The sequence below is a fragment of the Neovison vison genome, chromosome 2 (genome assembly GCF_020171115.1).
Source record: "Neovison vison isolate M4711 chromosome 2, ASM_NN_V1, whole genome shotgun sequence".
In the NCBI taxonomy this organism is placed as follows: Eukaryota; Metazoa; Chordata; class Mammalia; order Carnivora; family Mustelidae; genus Neogale; species Neogale vison.
In genome coordinates, this window is record NC_058092.1 from 19,198,366 (window position 1) to 19,216,159 (window position 17,794).

Here is a 17,794-nt window from a genome sequence, read left to right on the forward strand (position 1 = left end):
GATTGATTTGACAGACAGAGATCACAAGTAGGTGGAGAGAGAGGGGGAAGCAGGCTCCCTGCTGAGCAGAGAGCCCGACGTGGGGCTCGATCCCAGGACCCTGAGATCATGACCTGAGCCGAAGGCAGAGGCTTTAACCTGCTGAGCCACCCAGGCGCCCCTCTTCTCCTACCCTTCTGATTTAGAACCGTTACAAACAAAATTGCCCTTGAATCTCCTTGGAAGGGACGATACCAAGTCCTCTTCACTACCCAGATGGCAGCCAAACTTCAGGGTCTTAAATCTTAGATACACATCTCACAGCTGGAAAAGGTTCCACTCGCCAGCTGGTTCCATATGAGCTCTGGAGACCTCCAAATCCTACTGATGAGGAAGAGAAGCAGCTGACATCAAGGTGAACTGCTTGCTTCCAAGACAACAGATCAGGACTTCATACTTTTAACACAAAACCCTTCCTTCTTTCCTTTCTTTCCTTTCCTCTGACCCTGGCTTGGAAAGACAACGAAAAGGGGGATAAACTTTGCCTTTCAGACTGTGGATTAGTTAGCAAATATTCCTTTGTGAAACAGAGGTCATAACCTGTGAATATCACAAAAATTAAACAAAAATGTCATGGAATGCCTGGGTGGCTCAATCAGTTGGACGTCTGCCTTTGGCTCAGGTTATGATCCCGGGGTCCTGGTATCGAGTCCTGCATCGGGCTCCCTGCTCAGAACGGAGTCTGCTTCTCCCTTTGCCTGCTGCTTCCCTGCTTGGGCTCTTTCTCTCTCTCTTTCTCTGGCAAATAAATAAAATCTTTACAAATAAATAAAATAATCAAAAATGTCATGATCTGAAGAAAAAAAAAGTCACACTCTCTGGATACTGCCCAGAAGGAGAAGGAGAAGATTCGAGAACTACCGAACATTGGCTGAGAGTTGCACTAATGTCTTAAATTTTGGTTGCATCTTTAGTTAAGCTGAGAGTCTGATCAAAGGGGAAGAACTATTTTTAAAAATGGCTCAAAATAGTGTCACTTATGTTAGGGCCCCACATCAGTAAGCCAAGACTTAATGCCTAACCTAACAACAGTTTCAACCTCCCAGAAATCCTTAACCCTTAACCAGCCCGACTGGAATTTCCTGGTTAACAGGAGGAAGTAGTCCCCCACTAGACCCCTACAGTTCCTCCTTGGGAGGGCGGCCTGGCCTAAAACAATACATTCCTTGCTAATAAGTTCCTTTTTTCTGCCCCTCTCTTCTTGTATTGTTTTTTATATTTATTTATTTTAGAGAGAGAGAGCATGAGCAGGAGGGTAAGTGGGAGAGAGAATTCCAGTCAGACTCCGCGCCCAGCACAGAGCCTGCCATGGGGCTCCATCTCACACCCTTGAGATCATGACCTGAGCCAAAACCAAGAGTTAGACACCCCACCGACTGCACCACCCAGACATCCTTGCCCCTCTCTGCCTTCAAAAACCATTTTGTACAGTTACTTGGAGCTCCCCTCTACCCGCTAGAGGGGATGCTGACTGATTCATGAATTGCTTAATAAAACCAATTAGATTTTCAAATGTGCTAGGTGAAAAAAAAAATTTTTTAACAGCCACAAGCCCAGGGAGAAGGGCTGGAGGAGAGGCTCTGGACATGTGGACCTCTTGTGGCCCAGGGTGACTCCGGACGATCAGAAGCTCACAGCCCTCCTTCAGGCAGGGGGAGGCTGGGGACAATGCGGCAGGGCGTCCCCTGCTCTAGGTCCCCAGAGAGGAGGCGCCACTGTGCTCCCAGCCGCAAGCCAGCTCCCTCTCAGAGGTGGGCACAAGCTGTACCCCTTGGCCCACGGAGATCCTAAATTTGACTTTTTCTCTCCATCCCATTGCCCTCACCCTCATCCAAGCCACCACCATCTCTCCCACACGCCTGCTTCCCACAATGCACTCTTCTCACAGTGGCCGCAGGATCCTTTACACACATGACCCAATCATGTTGCTCCCTGCTTAAAGCTCCCAGATGTTTCACATCACTCATGAATGTCACTCGACCTCTCGTTCTGGCCCACAGGCCAGTATGCGCCCTGGCCCTGGACCCCCTGCCTCACCTAATCCAGCCACGAGGGCCTTGTTTACGCTCCTTCCTCACACCTGCTGGTTCCTGCCTTTGCAGGCTGTCCCACCTTTCAGGAGCATGCCATGCCCCGCGCACCTCATCTGCCGAGAACCCCACCCCTGCCATAATCACTGTCCCCACCAGCCCTTTTCATTCCCTCCACGGCACTCATCATCTTTTTGTAACGTCTGTCTCCTCCACCAGAATGCACGCTCTTGAGGACCAGAGCTGACCTGCCTTGCACATCGCTGAACCCTCCAGGGCTGACGATGGTGACTGGCATGTAGGAGGACTATTTGTATTTGTTCAATAAATGAATGAATGAATGAGTGAGTGGAAAGCCTTGCTTTGGGTACTCTCTTAGGGACATCTAAAGAAAAAGGAGAGGAAGGAGATTGGGGGCAGAGGACCCGGTATCTGAGATACGAGTCAGAAACAGGAACCAGCCAGGGATCATTTTCCCACCAGCAGCCAAACCCTCCTCCCGGACTGCCCCGAGTGAGCCTGCCAGCTGGAGCATAACCGGGATGGGAGTCAGAGCCTACCTGGGGAAAACTGGAGGGAGGAAGAGGGCACAGGCACACGCCATATTGAACCCGCTGACTTCAGGCTGGGATGGGACTGGACCATCTGGGGAATGGTGCGGAGTGTGCCAGCTGCTGGCTCTGCCACTGACCAGCTATGGGTCAGTGACGTAACTTCTCTGAACCTCAGTTTCTTGACTGGAAAATAGGCTAAGAATAGCACCGACTTCACCAGGATGCGTTATGGATTTAGTAAGATGGGATCTGTGAAATGCTGATTGGCCACAGTCCATGGCAAATAGGAAAAGCTCTGGAAACCTTAGCCAGAAGACAGAAAGAGGGACAGGAGGAAGTGACAGAGCACAGAGAGAGGCAACACAAAAGTGCGTGGCCAGTAACCCAGAGCAGCCTAGTCTAACATGCTGGGGTTTGTCCCAGAAAAGATACAGAAATGTAAATCATCCCACACTTTATAGCACCTCCTCCCCAAAATGGACTTTTGGGTTCTCTGGTTCAGCTCCCTCATTTTGCAAATGCTCTGAGTCCCAGAAAGGACAAAAATTTCTCTAAGATGTGCAAAGAGATGGCAGAAGAGCTGAGCCCAGAGCAGTGGCCAGGTGGGGAGGGAGATGCTCAGATGGGCCGGTGCAGGAGATCATAAGCTCCCTGTTCTCCTCCCTCTGGAGAGGGTGTGCCTTCCTCTGTCCTCACAGCTACGGTGAAGGGAAATGGCAGAGAAGACCCTGGAGTCTGCAGGAGGAACACTGGACCTGGAGGGACAGAGAGGGGTAGGGGACTGACCTTCCCATCAGCCGAGCCCTTCATTAAACCCAGCCCAGGCTCAATACTCGTCCAGCCTATGAGGGCTTAACCCTGTGTCCTATTTTACAGACGAAGGTGGGGATACCAAGGCCCAGGAGAACTCACGGAGCTGGGACTTCAGTCCTGTTCTTTGTGACTCCAGGAACCTCTGCCCTGCTTCTCTCTGGGAATTGAAAGGTCCACCTTTGGGACCACCACTGGTGGCTTGAAAACTGGGGCAAGTCTTTTCTTTCTGGCCTCTGGCGCTTCCCCTGAACAAGGAGGGTAGACACAGAGGTCACTGAGGGCTTTCCCAGCTGGAACTGACTTTACTGGAATTCTAAACCAACGCACCTCCCCCGGCTGAGTCAGGAGGAAAGCCTGCTAGAAAGCCTGGTGGCTTTCCATCCAACTTTCTTGGTCCCCCTTCCCCCACCCGCACTCAGGGCAGCCCTACCTGGGGAGAGCCCCACTTTGCCCCTGCAACCCCCTGCCACACCACACCAAAACCGCCTCTCCCCGCTGGATCTCGGCCCTCACCCTTCCTTGGGGGCAAACAGCAACCCACCAGTTTGGGGGAATGAAGCCAAAAAATGGGTCAAGCCATGTAATCAGGGGCCTCTCCCCGCCCCCCTCCCCCGCCACCAACACCTTCAAGGCTTTGGTCAGGATTTAGTTTAGTTCTTCTCAAACTAAATCCAAAAAGAAATGTTTATCTGCAGAAAACTTTCACTTTTGGAAAATTAAGGAAATCCACTAGACAGTGGTGGTGGTTACACAACAGTGTGAACGTACTTAATGCCACTGCATCGTGCACTTAAAAATGGCTCAAGTGGCACATTTTATGTTATATAGATTTTACTGTGAAAATTTTTTTAGCTAAAATGAATAAGAACGATGCAAAGAACCAGCCTAGACTTTAATAGTATTCAGCTGACCTTGTACGGTTGTTATAAAATCTAAACGCTTATTTTCAATTTCTGTGTTATCTCCCGGCAAGCCAACAGCAGCCCCACGGCCTGGCAGGGGTCCGAGGAGCACTCTGATAGCATTCCCTGAGGCTGCAGAGAGGTGGGCTCTGTCTTTGGAGAGCCTGTCAGAGACTGACCAGAAGGAACAAGGCTCCTGCATCCCTGCGCTACCCCCCCAACCCTGCCTCCAGCAGGTACTTCTGGATACCAAGCTACCTAACCCCAAGCTGCCCCCTAAGTCGATCTGACTTATGGCTGGACAACTCCTTCGCCCCGTGTTGGTCTCCCAGGGCCTTCTCCATGCACACAGTTATTAAGGTGTCCCTGCTGGTGGCTGCTGATACCCATAGGCAGCTGTGGGAGGCATATGGGGGAGTGGGGTGAGTTGGGAGAGGAAAGGACAGGGTGGAAGCGTGCCTTCTTTTCTTCTAGCCCCTAGACCAAATTTGGCCCAGGCCTCACCTCCTACATGAATCTGTCCTGGGCCTGCAGTTGCATGGAGGAGCCCCCACCTGCGCCCCCGCCCACCCTGCGTCACAGCACAGGTGTCCCCGTATTTGTATTGAATGGCTGACATGGTAAATTCAGCATCGGTGCTGCTGCTCTGTGGTCTGGGAGGGCAGTGGAACATGGCTCGGAGTGTGAAGTATGGCCAGGGACACTCAGGCCTTTGCTGTGTCCCTGGGTAGGGCACAGTCCATACAGCTGAGCAGTGGCCTTGATGGCCGGACTCTGGGCCTGTGTCTGCCAGACTTTGGGGGACTGGAGAGGGATAACAGTTTTAGGGATGTTACATCCTGAGCACAGAGATCTCTGCCTTAATGAGCAAGAGAAAACACTGTGGGCTCTAAAAAAATCCAGACACCTAGACTCCAGTTTTAGAAATTCTACCTAAAAAGGTCTGACGAGGGTCCCGGAGTCTATTTTGCAAAGCCCAGCTGGTGTCTGGCCCATCAGAGGTGGCTGCCAGCCTTTGGAGACTGTGCTCAAGCAAGTGTAGCCAGTCTGAGGGGGAGACAGGGACTGTGGCATCTGGGGAGGGAAGCTAGGGAGGGGACCACAGAGGAAAGGGAGTCATTTTTTATTGTATTTCCTTTCGTACTGATGGGACCTTTGACCTAAAAAAAAAAGTTTTGACTGACTGGTGGAGTTGCTGTTATCTGTGTCAGGGACTGCAAACTCGGGCCTATAGTTGCCCTTGACTTCAGTCAAGGCCAGAAATGGCCCGGCCAGGGAACAGAGAGCTGTAGAGCACACGTCACACCTCAAGGGGGCAGCAGCTGCCCAGAGCCTGCTGATTGGGCGCTGAACCTAGCGCCGAGGGTTGTCAGATCTTCCAGGCTTTTTAAGACAATCCTGAAATCAGATTTTGAAGTGGAAATAATTGTCCACTCACTCAAAAATTTAAACAGCCTGGGTTGAACACAACCTGCCCGCAGACCGACTCTGGCTACAGGCCACCAGCTGGAGCCTCTGGATCTGAAAGGATGTCATCAAGGGTTAAGGCAACTCTGAGGTCAATCTGCAAATTGGGGCAGAGCCATCCTCTGCTTCTAGAAAATCCAATTGACTTCCCATGGGGTCCACACAAAAAAAGGACAAAGCAGGTGACCCTAGTGGACCACAAGAGTCACCCACCCACTCATAATCATTTAATTCAGCACATATTGATTTATTTAAAGATTTATTTGAGAGAGAGCACGAGAGAATGGCAGAGGGCAAGGCAGAGAGAATCCCAAGCAAACCCCACACTGAGCACATAGCCTAGCATGGGGCTTGATCTCAAGACCATGAGATCACAACCTGAGCCAAAACCAAGTGTCAGATGCTCAACGGACTGCGCCACCAGGCGCCCCAACATGTGTTAACCTCCCACCTCATGCTGGTCTCAGAGCCAGAGATCCAGTGGTGAATGCGAAGGCACAGTCTCCACTGAGAACGTTCCTTCTAGCTGGGCAGACATACTTTAAACAAGTAATTGCGTAATCATTGTTATGTGATATGTAAGAAGCAGCAGTAGAGCTGGGGGTTCAAAGTTAAGGTTTGAGTCCTGAGGGGCACCTGGGTGGCTCAGTCAGTTAAGCATCTGCTTTCGGCTCAGGTTGTGATCCCAGAGTCCTGGGATCAAGACCTACATCAGTCTCCTTGCTCAGCAGGGAGCCTGCTTCTCCCTCTGCCTGATATTCTATTTGTGTATTTGTGTGCTCTCTCTCTCTCTGTTAGATAAATAAAAATCTTAAAAAAAAAAAAAAAGGTTTTGAATCCTGACTCCACACTCCTAGGTATGTCACTTTGGGCAAAACTGAGTCTCACTTGCCTCCTCATTTCTTGCCTGTAGAATGGGCACGATAACATCATAGGGTTGTTCCGGGGATTCACTGAGATCATGCAAATAATAAGCTGCTGCACGTAAGAGGGGAGCTAGGGTCAGCAGTCCCTACCCATGCCCCCCACCCCCATCCTAGTGATACTGGGGCTTCTTGCCAGCAAGGGGAGTGGAAGGCCCAGGCCAGAGGCCTCCTGTACCTACAGAAGCTTGGTCCCCCCTGATCCCCTCAATTCTGTTGAGGTGGTGGTCATGGGCATCTGGCTAATCTCCTGCTTCTTTTTCTTACCTCCTCCACCCACTTCATAGCCCATGTGCGCCCGGTAGGATTTGGCGCTCAAGGACGGGAAAGGGACCACTCACAACCACGCTGGGAGAAGGCTGTGCCTTTCCAGCTATGTGCCAGACCCCTCCACTGACGTTGCGGCATTTTGAGTTCTTCAAGCCTTATGACAAAGCTTTAAAAATCTGGGTGCATGTATAAAACAAGCCAGAAAATCTTCCCTGGGCCCCTTGAGTACACAACACCAGCTCTGCTGATACAGCCACAGGACTGTTAGGACCTTCTGTCGGACCTGGACCAAGAGGTAGGAGGCAGATGGCAAGAGACTGAAGCACTCAGTGGGGGAAACCTCAGTGGTCGAGACATGGTTCCTGGCCGCGGGGGTTTATGGTCTCAGCAGGTAGAGAAGACCCACAACCAGTCTTGGATTTGAAAGGGAGCTTCTGGGGCACCTAATCCAACCTTCCGCTCAAAGGGGAAATCACTCCTTTTAAGGAGCCCAGCTTTCATCTTTTTCTTATTCCTAAATGAATTGTGTTGAATAGTGGTTCAGACAAACTGAATTAACAGTAAGGTAGCCAAACCGTTAGCTGAGAGGACAGACTTACTAGGAGCACTAAGACATCACTGGAAACCAGAACTTTCCACTGGGAGAATAATCTGCACAGTAAAAAGGGACTGTGGTGGGTGGGTGGGTGACACCTCTCTTCCCCAGCGTTACCGGAGATGGTCACCAACTGCCTTTCTGAAGAGGGTGGCATGGCTGAGTCTGGGGCTCCGGAAACTGGGGGGGACAACAGAGAGGTGAGTGGCCTGAGCAGCCCCCTCTGCATGCAGGGCCTGGAGGCCGACTGCGCCTGGACACTTGCCAGCTCTGAGGCTCGGCCCAGTCAAACCTTCCTAACCTTGCTCACCTCCTCTGCACCACGGAACGATCTGTACTACCTCACAGGGCAGGACCCCAGGAGCCAACTTACATAAACACGCTTGAGATAACCCCTCAGTCAACAGCTCCTCATGAGGGACACCAATGCCCCTGTCAGCTGTGGAATGGCCTCTTTCTCCTCCTCCTGTTTCCCAGGTTCAGCGGCAGGTTTCCGGGAGTGCTCCCCTTCAGGGATCCCTCATCACAGGATCCCTGTGCCGCTCTCATGAATTCCCTCCAGTCCATCCTGTCCCACCTCCCCTTTCTCTCCCTCAGAAAGCCTATGTTTACTGAATACTACCATTCCCGTGTTCTAAAGCCTCCAACGGCTCTTCATTGCTTAGGACCAGAGAAATGGAGCTCTTCGTTGAGCTCCTGCCATGAACTAGTAACCCTGGCGGGTCCCCGACTCACATGCTTGTCCAGGGCTTCGTTCATTATTAAGTGCTAGGGTCCCTATCCGACCCCTCGGAGGACTGGCTTAAGACTTTCCTCCTCTTTTGGGCCTCCCAGGCCACCGAAGCCTGTGGTTATGCCTTCGCCAAACCACTAAAGCCCACTTGGTGAGTACGAGCTTCTGGCCGAGAGCAGTACTCTCAGCTAAGTGTTCTACAGCTCTCGTCCCCTTCCCCGTCAGCACATGCTGCACCGGGCCCCCATTTTCATCCCCAGCGGATAGCCCAGTGTGTAACACACTGCAGGTGCTTGGGATACATCCCAAGCAAGGGAATCTCTTTCCCACCAAGGCCAGTCAATCACCACACCTAAGTACAGGAGTCTCCGGAGGAAGGGACAGACCTCATTTTCCACTCAAGCCAGAAGGAACGGAGCGGGCTCCTTGACAACGGCCCCCAGGTTGAGGGGAGACCTCCTGGCCTTGCCAGGCTAGCTGTGCCTGCAGGGCTGTTGGGGGAGGCTGCCCCCCGCCCCCATCCCCCATGAGACATGCGCACTAGAGGCCAGGACAGAAAACACCAAGGGTGGGGAAGGACATGCACTCCCTGGAAGTCACGGGTGCCCACTATTCCTTTCCTCCAAGCTATATGCCAAGAGTAAAAACAAGTTAACTAACCTAGTTCAACCTTCTCCTTTTTGTCCAGGAGAAAATGGAGGCCCAGAACTAAGTGCCTCTCCAAAGATCAGAGGTAAAACAGCAAGCCAGGGTTTCTGACGTCATGGGTAAGCCATATCCGCCATTCAGTTCCCTGTGATGCATCACTGTCACGAGGTGGGAACCCAGGACCCCTGTGATGTTAAGTCAGAGCCAGCAGGGGGTTGGGGGGAACCCACTGGGGTATCCTCCCCTCAGGCCACCTTGACTCTTCTTGCTCTTCCCTGAGTTCTGTTCCCTTCCCTACAGATCCTATATGAACAAGTCTACTGCCATCTCTAGGACACCCAGTAACATTACCGCAAGTTTCTATCTTCCCACAGTCTTCACACCCCAGCTGCTCGAAACTGGCATCTAAAAGACCCCTGTGGGCATCAGGTCACCTATGCAAGCCTCCAACACCTGAATGTGCCAGGGGCTGGGAATGAACGACGCTGAGCTCTTGCACAAAAGTCTCACTTTGTCCTCTTTCTTGTCTGAACTAGCATTTGACTAAACTACACTTGATCTTGTTCTTGTTTGCCCTGCGTGGCTAGACTCTGACATTCAGCTTTTTCCTATAACTATGATTGATCATCTCAGTTGAGGTAAATGTGGAAGTCAATTCAAGGCACACAAAAAGCTGTAAGATCCTTTCCAACTTAAGAGGATAAACTTAGCTCACTCACTAGCCCCTGGTAATAGCTCTCATTTAGATGCGTGCTAGATATAAAGCAGGGTTCTAACCGTGCCTTCTAAACATACACACACACACACACACACACACTTTAATCCTAACAACATAGGAGTAAGATTGAGATGGTAAAACCCAAACCAAAGACAAAGCTGGAACTGAGGCAGTCCGTGCCCAGCACCCAGTAGACCCTCCCCCGGCGTTGTCACCCGGCACACTTTCTCACTGAGGTGCACGGCTTCCAAGGCTTCCAAGAGCTTTTACGCGGATGTCTGAGAAGCAGATAATCATATGCAATTAAGGCTATTTCCCAAATAGCCTAGGAAAGCTGCCAAAGGTTTTCCCTGAATTGAAAGGCAATGCTCCGACAATGGTGAGTATTATAACCTCTGGATACAAGATGGAGGAGATGCCAACCCAAACCACCAAATCACAGGCTACTCTGGAAAAGGCTTCTTTTAACCACTGCACCAAAGGTTGCTGCATGGGCCCAGAGAATGATAGCAAATATTCCGATTTTGGAGTCTTGGCTTCTATGGCAGGAAAGTATTACAGGTCCCATCCTACCCTGACCTGTACCAGGAAGCCAGGGAGCTGTCCAATACCTCTAACCAGGATCTCGAGACTTCCCTAAACCCTTCCCAGAAACCCCCTGTGTGCCTACAATCTGCCTTTTTAATGGGGACACGGGAACAAAAATAAGCTTGTTTGCAAATAAACATCTGAAAGACTATCGTAGCAGCTGATCTGGGCCGAGGCATCAAAACAAAGTGACAATTGTGGGAGAAGACAATGCAAAGGACTCGGGAGCAAGAAACTCCAGGGCAGAGAACTTGCAGCAACGCGTGCGCTGGGTTATTTCTGGAGGCCGAAGGCCCCATCTGGAACGAACAGAAGCTAGGAGGGTTACTTCACAGTTTATTACCTGTACAGAAAGAAGTCACTGCCACCAACAGCACTGTGCAGTTTTATTAACCATTCAAGTACAGTAGCATCTGGTAAGATTGGGACAGAATTGGGATTTAAAAGTGAACAGATATCAGCATCTAACAATTTGAAAGAAGCCACTACATACTCTTTTCACGAACATGTTTTCACAGAGCCAATACAGTACTAGCCGTTAACCCAGTACGCCAGGTGCACTGAAGTAGAAAAGATGCAACGAGAAAAAGTAGCTACATTAGAAAGACTTCAACACTTTAGAAAAAGAGTACAACACTTTCCGTTTCTCCCCTTTAGGCCCGAAAACAACATCATACAATCTGGATCTACCTATACAGTCCTACATCAGCTTCTAGAAGATTTGTCAGGAGGGCAAAAATAAAATGACACTGGCCAGTACAGTCTTTGGATATTTGGGAAGGGGAAGGGGAGAAAGTCAGTTCTCAGAACAAAATTAGTCAGCGTCAGTTTCATCAGCAGGGTCTTTGGATTCCTTGTTCTTCCGCACTTCTTCAATGTGCTTGTCCTGGAAAGAAACAGCATTCGTCGGTCAGTCAAATCACAAAGCCTGGCGAGCCATGCACCCCACAACAGGCCTGATGGCGGCATCTGGGCGTATATCATATATTAGTGGGAAGCACACAGGGTTCTAAAACATTATCTTCAAATTTCCCTGGGTCACTCATGGACTCTGATGACTGAGCCTCCTCGGCTCTTTCAAAGAATATACAATTTTTCTGGAAATCACTGAATACCCCACCTTATTCTTTCTTCAAGATTTTTTTTTTAATGTAATCTCGGCACCCAACGTGGGGCTCGAACTCACAACCCCAAGATCAAGAGTCGAACGTTCTGCTGACAGAGTCTGCCAGGTGCCTACGCTCCATCTTATTTATTTACTTATTTTTTAAAGATTTTAGTTATTTATTTGACAGACAGAGATCACAAGTAGGCAGAGAGCCAGGTGGAGAGAGAGAGGAGGAAGCAGGCTCCCTGCTGAGCAGAGAACCCAATGCCGGGCTCCATCCAGGACCCTGGGATCATGACCTGAACCGAAGGCAGAGGCTTTAATGCACTGAGCCACCCAGGTGCCCCTGCTCCATCTTATTTTAAAATAAGATCCCTCTCATTTAATGTGTTGAGCCCCGAAACTGGGGACAGAGACACCCAACGCCTCGATCATGGCCATTAGTTCGAGCCACCTCACGGGTGGAGACTTCAAGCTCTCAACCCTCTCAAAGCAAAGCTGGGCCACCGACCTTCTCCCGCAAGCGCTCCAGTTTGGCGGCCATCTGGGCCTCTCGGTTCTCTTTGTTGGCCTCCATTTTGTGGGTCAGCTTTTCTTCCGCCATCTTACTGAAGTTGTTGTTCTCCTCTATGGCTTTCTGAAGCACCTCTTTCTCGTGCTCCCGCTTCTCAGCCAGCTGCTTCAAGACCTCGGCTTCATGGGACTGAAAAATGTTTAACAGGCTAGACCCTCTGAAGTTTATTGAGCATTACATTTTTGACCCCCCCAAAAAAACACCCCGTTATTAACTGGGAGGACTGAAAAGAGGCAGAAATTAAGATCTCCTTAAACACAACCTAAGCCAGGGCCTGAATCGTCTGTTATCAAAATACTGTGAAAATCACCTTCTTTTCTAGTGTTCGTATTTACTTTGGAAAACTGCCCAGGTTTGTCCAGAGTATTGACCCACTGTTCTCTAAGGGAATCCCTGTAAGCTTTACTGCTTAATGGTAACAAGCAGTTACCATTAAGCATGCACATGGAGGAATGGAGTTATACTGTCAAGAACTGGTTACTGACCTTCAATGTCCACCTGAATTAAGTTCGATTATAAAAAATGTGAGCATATCAATAAAAAGAAAAAACGTGAATGATAGGGAATTTAAGACTAAGCCCCCCGATTACTATTTGAGCCAGGGGGATTTCTGTCATAGAAAAGCATCATCGCTTCTCTCTCTGGAAGCTGCAGTCACTTCCAGACCACTAGAGCGGTTACTACAGTTCGCCGCCTTCAACAGAACCAACACACAAGAGCGTGTTACCACACAGATTCCGACATGCCTGGAAGCATCACTGAGGCAGGAAAACTACAGAGCACCTGCCACTGGTTCTGTTCACTCTCTTCTGCAGTATCCCAGTCCCAAGTTCCACTATATAAAGCAAAGGTTAGTGACTACAGGGCCAGGGTGGATTCCTTAAAAATTTCTCTGTCCAGCCTTTCCTCACAAACTCAAAAGTCCACAAAACTCCATCACCCTCCATAAGAGCTCAATTGGTGCAGAAGAGCAGGTAGCAGACAAAGCTCCCTTGCAAACTCTGCCGCCCTTCCTGGCGAAATGAATGGCGGTGCCAACGGCGGCTCTGCACAAATACGCACGTGGCACTGAAACATACAGGGCACATGTTACAGCAGCTTTAACAGGGGCACGAACGTGTGTGTGTGTGGTGAGATGTGTCAGACTTTACATTGCACTAACTGTGTTGGTCAGGGACAGGTTACTACCTCACCTTCTTGCGCCTACTTTCCTTCATTTTATTTTATTAAAAACATTTTTTTTTTTTTTAATTTAAACTCTATACCCAGCATGGGGCTTGAACTCACAAACCCAAGATCCAAGAGCCACTTGTGCTATTGACTGAGCCAGCCAGGCGCCCCTCCTTAATTTTAAAATTAAACCCACTCACCTTAATCCGGGTTATTGGAAGGGAATAAATGAGAATTTATATAAAGCTCTTCATGAAAATAATACTGAATGGAAGGAAATGCACCAAAATGTTAACAATGGTTATTTCTGGGAAGTAGGATAATGAATACTTTTAATTTCCTATGTATAAACTTCTGATTCCCAATTTTTATACAATAAGCATATTAATATTTGTTGATCTTTCTGATTTGGGTTGTTCTTCTTTTTTTTAAGTAGGCTCCACACTCAGTGGAGGTTTGAACTTCAATGGGGTTTGAACTCAAGACTCTAAGATCAAGACCTGAGCTGAGATCAAGAGTCAGACACTTAACCAACTGAGCGACCCAGGCACCCCTTTTCTGATTTGTTTTTAAAAATGGGTATTTTATAGAATTGCTCAGATAAGAGACAAGCTGCCTTACTATCATTATGCCAGTTGAGCAACACAATCACATTACCAGCAATTTAAAATGTTTTTATTGTACAGCTCTCGGAAAAGAAACAAACCATGCAGGCACACACACAAACCAAACCAAATGGGGGGGGCAGAGGGGAAGGAAAGAAAAAACAGTCATCCACCAACAAATCTGTTTTTCAAAGAGAAAGCAAGAGAAGCCGGAACTTTGGTTTCAGACAGACCTAAGCTTGAATTCTGGCTCCAATGCTCATAGTTGTAGGATTTGGGAAAATGACATTTCTGAGACTATTTTCTCATCTCAGTATCTCAGACATCTACTCTTTTAGGGTCATTGAGTTAAAGGAGAAAAACAAAGTAAAGGACTTGGTACATAATAGGGAGCTCAGTAAACGATGCCTGGCATTTTCTCCTAGCTACTGGCATATGTAATTGTCACAATTATAATCCCATCTAGCTCCAATTCTGTCTTCCTCCTCTTACGGAAATAAAACTGATTCGCCACATTACATAAATATCCTGTTTTCTGTGAATTGTGATGTTTACCTTGCGTCTTTCTTCTGCAGCTTCTAATTTCTTCTGAATTTCCTCCAGGGAAAGATCCTTCTTCTTTGGAGGGGAAAGGGGGAATTCTGGGACGGATTCTTTTGATCGAGGGCTGAGAATCAGCTCAAAAGCCTGGCCTGAAGCACGCTTCTCCAGTTCTTTCACCTGGATATCTGGATTTGATCATATTCATAATGTATTCAGAAAAATGGGGTTTTCCTATTCTAATAAACTATCCTGTAATTTCCTATAAACCAAATCAATTTAATGAACAGAATTCAGGCTGATGAAGAAGCTGTGTTTGCAGGCAAGAGATTATCTAAATACTGCCTCCCATAAAACCAAAGCTCAATATTTTTGGATTAAAAAATACCATTCTGAGATATGTGTCTGACAATCACTTTCATAAACAAAAGAAGACTTGTGCAAAACTCCACAATTTTGCTCTAGACCAAGCCAAATCATTATATAATGAAACAATTAGGAGCTCTTCAGTACATTCAAGTGATCATTTTTCTTCTCTGATTTATATAATGGGTTTTTTGATAAGACCAAAATACAACTGCTCAATTAATGGCTTAAGACCTGAATCCATCTCCTATTATAAAATCCTAAACCCATCACAATTCAGCTTTTCCACATAGATTACCTACCAGAAGAAGCCATGGTGAACAGAAGACAAGAGACTGGCAGTGTATTCTACACAATCCACTGGCAAGGAAAACCCTGAAAAGGATTTTCAAAAGCATGCGATCAATTTCTTTGCATTTCTAGGTCATTGATCCAAAGGGACCTCAAATCACATCCACATAAATCAGTGTCAGAAAAATCACTACCATGGAATTAAATAAGACATCATTACCTAGAAAATCATAAAAAATCTAGAAAATACTGAAACATTGGTAAATTTGAGCTGAATAGAACATTGGTTACAGAAAATCGAATCAACTGAGCTTGCCTTCTCAAAAAACATCTTGGATTTTAAAAATTAGACGACGTTAAGTCACAACATATTTTTTTTTGCCCTAAAACCCCCCCAAATTTCCCCTCCCAAACAGCGAAAAGATCTTCCAGATTCAACTCAACAGTGAGACCGGAGCCATCTTAATACTGCCTACAACTCATTGTGCAAATGAAATGCCCACCCCTGCTTTGTCTGCGTCTGCCATGGTGGAAAACAAAACGCCCAAGCTAATATTAACCAGTATGTTGAACGCCTATTGTTCTAGGGGCTTAAGCTCCTTATTCAACAGCGAGCAAAATTAATCAGCTTTATGAACCTCCAGGTTATAGGTTATAATATTTGCTGCCTTTTATCATGAAAAATTCTACATCCCTCCTTGATTTTGTTTAAGGTCATTATCTTTGTACACCCCAGGCCAATAAGAAAACCCAAGACTGCAGGTTCCAACAGCTGGAAATTAAAACCCTAAGCCACGAAACCGTCTCACCCCTGGAGAGCATGAGACGCAGCACCGGACCCAGGATGGGCGTGGCCCCGGCCCAAACGAGGAAAAGCGGGTGGCCGCCCCCGGCCAATCAGAGCACGCCCTGTGCTCCGGCCCCTGGCCCCGCCCCCTTCCTCCCCGCGCCTTTTCGAATCTCCCCGAACTCACAACACCCCAGAGCCCGCGCGCGTGGGAAGGGGAGGGATAGGCGGGGCTAACGGTCCTATCTGGGTAACCCCGCCCTTCCCGGGCTCCCCGCACGCCAACGCCCCCCCAACTCCCGCCAAAAACATCTCGAGGCTCCCCCCAACCCCCGCAGCAGCTCCGCGGGTGGGGCAGGCCCAGGGAACCGGCCGTGGAGTAGCTCAGACATCTGCCCGCCACTTCCTCCCTTCACTCCCACCCACCCCGCCTCCACCCTAGCTGTCCGCGCCCCCCCGCCGCGAGGACAGGATTGCTCTCGTGGGGTGTCAGCCTCGGGCTCGGCCCTAGTCACTGGGCGAAGGCGACCGAGGGGAAGGGGAGCGTCCCTCGCTGCCCGCAGTCTGACGCTAAGTCCGCTGCCCTCTGGAGGCGCCGCCCCGCCCCTTCAGACAATGGGGACCCCAGCGGGGCTGAGCCTGCGAGGGAAAGGAGGGAGGCAAACGAGGGCCCACGCCCCCTATTGTCTCCACGACGGCACCCCGGGCTAACGCCCGGGGCTTGCCCAGCTGGCCGCGCCCCCTCCCCACGGTAGCCGCGCCCCCAGGGAGCCGGGACAAAGCCGAGGCTCCGCCCGAGCCACACAAAGCGGAACGACCCCCACCCGCCAGTCCTACTTAGGACCCGCGGCCACGCCCGCCGCCCTCCGGCAAGGGGCCGCTACCACGGCCCGGCCCCTCCCGCCCGCCGCAAACCTCTCGTTGGTCCCCAGCCTCCAGCCACCTCCTCCCTGAGCCCCGCACCCACCTGCTCGGTCCGAGCCGCCTGGCCACACTACGAGCACCAACAGACTCGGGCGCGCACAAAAGCGCCAAACAGCGGCACGTGACCTCCCTGCCAGGCTCTCCATTGGCTGAAACCCGCGGCACGTGCCGCCCCCTCCCCCAGAGCCCAGGTGCCCCGCCCCTCGGGACCCCCGAGCACCTCGGGAAGTGTAGTCCAGCCTGGCGGGGTAGGGGGACAATGCGAGGGATGGGGGGCATTTGGGGGTCTACCCGGATGTGAGCAGGAGACCGGGGGGGGTTGTCTGACCGCGGAAGAGGGCTATACTGTGGCCCCTAGCCTGGGTCTGAACCTGCTCTCCCATCTCTAGGAAAAGGGCGGGGCGGGGCCGGCCGGGGCGGGGTCCCTCCCTACCTCTCAAAGGGTGGCCCCCTGGACTCCTCCTCCGTTGCGCCACGTGCCCCGCATCGCCCCAAGGGCAACACTCGGACAGCGCAGTGTCCGGACATTGCCTCACCCCTTGCTTCGACCTAAGACGTCCAAGCCCTCGTTACAGGACAATACCACTCTTTGCCCCAGTAAGACCCCCCTGCAACCCGGCGCCCTACCTCGCCCCACGCCCGCGTGCAATCTGCATTGTGACATCATCGTCATTCCTTACCCACTCAGCCCTAACAGGTCACGGGCGTGGCCCTTCCCCACGGTGCGCGTTTTTGCTACCATACTCGGGTCCCGGAGCTGGTGACCAGAGAACCGTGGGGGGAAAAGTGTTGAGGCTCTGGAATTTGATCTTCTTTGGTCCAACAGTTACTCGGCTTAAATGCAGACTCCATCTGTTCTGCGAAGCCTTTTGCCTGATGATAGGGAAGAGCAACAGCAGTTCCAGACAACCCAGACTGCGGTGAAGTGTTGCTTTTGTTCTTGGAGCACGTGCTCTCCAGTGCAGTGCTGGGCGCTTTTAAAGAATCAAAACAAAAGGGAGAACCACAAGGTCACGGTTCCTCCTGGCCTGGTTTGAGGAGAAGCACATCAGAGGCACAAAGGAAATTGGTCTAACCTGAGCGATCTTAGAATACCTGGCCTCCTTACCACAGAAAGACCAGAAGAGAAATAAACTGAACATGGTTTCC

The 17,794-nt window shown here is 50.1% G+C and overlaps 1 protein-coding gene across 1 annotated transcript; it reads right to left on the minus strand.

The window, feature by feature from the left end:
- Positions 1-10,649: 10,649 nt before the first annotated feature.
- STMN1 (stathmin 1) lies at positions 10,650-16,790 on the minus strand. Its single transcript, XM_044237487.1, has 5 exons — positions 16,689-16,790; positions 14,946-15,018; positions 14,293-14,465; positions 11,900-12,091; positions 10,650-11,166 (listed from the first exon to the last, which is right to left on the minus strand). Exons 2-5 carry the CDS (start codon positions 14,956-14,958, stop codon positions 11,095-11,097), a joined length of 450 nt encoding a protein of 149 aa, XP_044093422.1. The 5' UTR covers positions 14,959-15,018; positions 16,689-16,790; the 3' UTR covers positions 10,650-11,094.
- Positions 16,791-17,794: the final 1,004 nt, after the last annotated feature.

What these genes read in the sequence shown, in the direction of transcription:
- STMN1 (XM_044237487.1), bottom strand. An exon ending in CTGCAGAAGAAAGACGCAAG is followed by an intron (nt 12,092 to 14,292) that starts GTAAACATCACA and finishes AACATTTTTCAG; the next exon opens with TCCCATGAAGCCGAGGTCTT. An exon ending in TGGAGCGCTTGCGGGAGAAG is followed by an intron (nt 11,167 to 11,899) that starts GTCGGTGGCCCA and finishes GTTTCTTTCCAG; the next exon opens with GACAAGCACATTGAAGAAGT.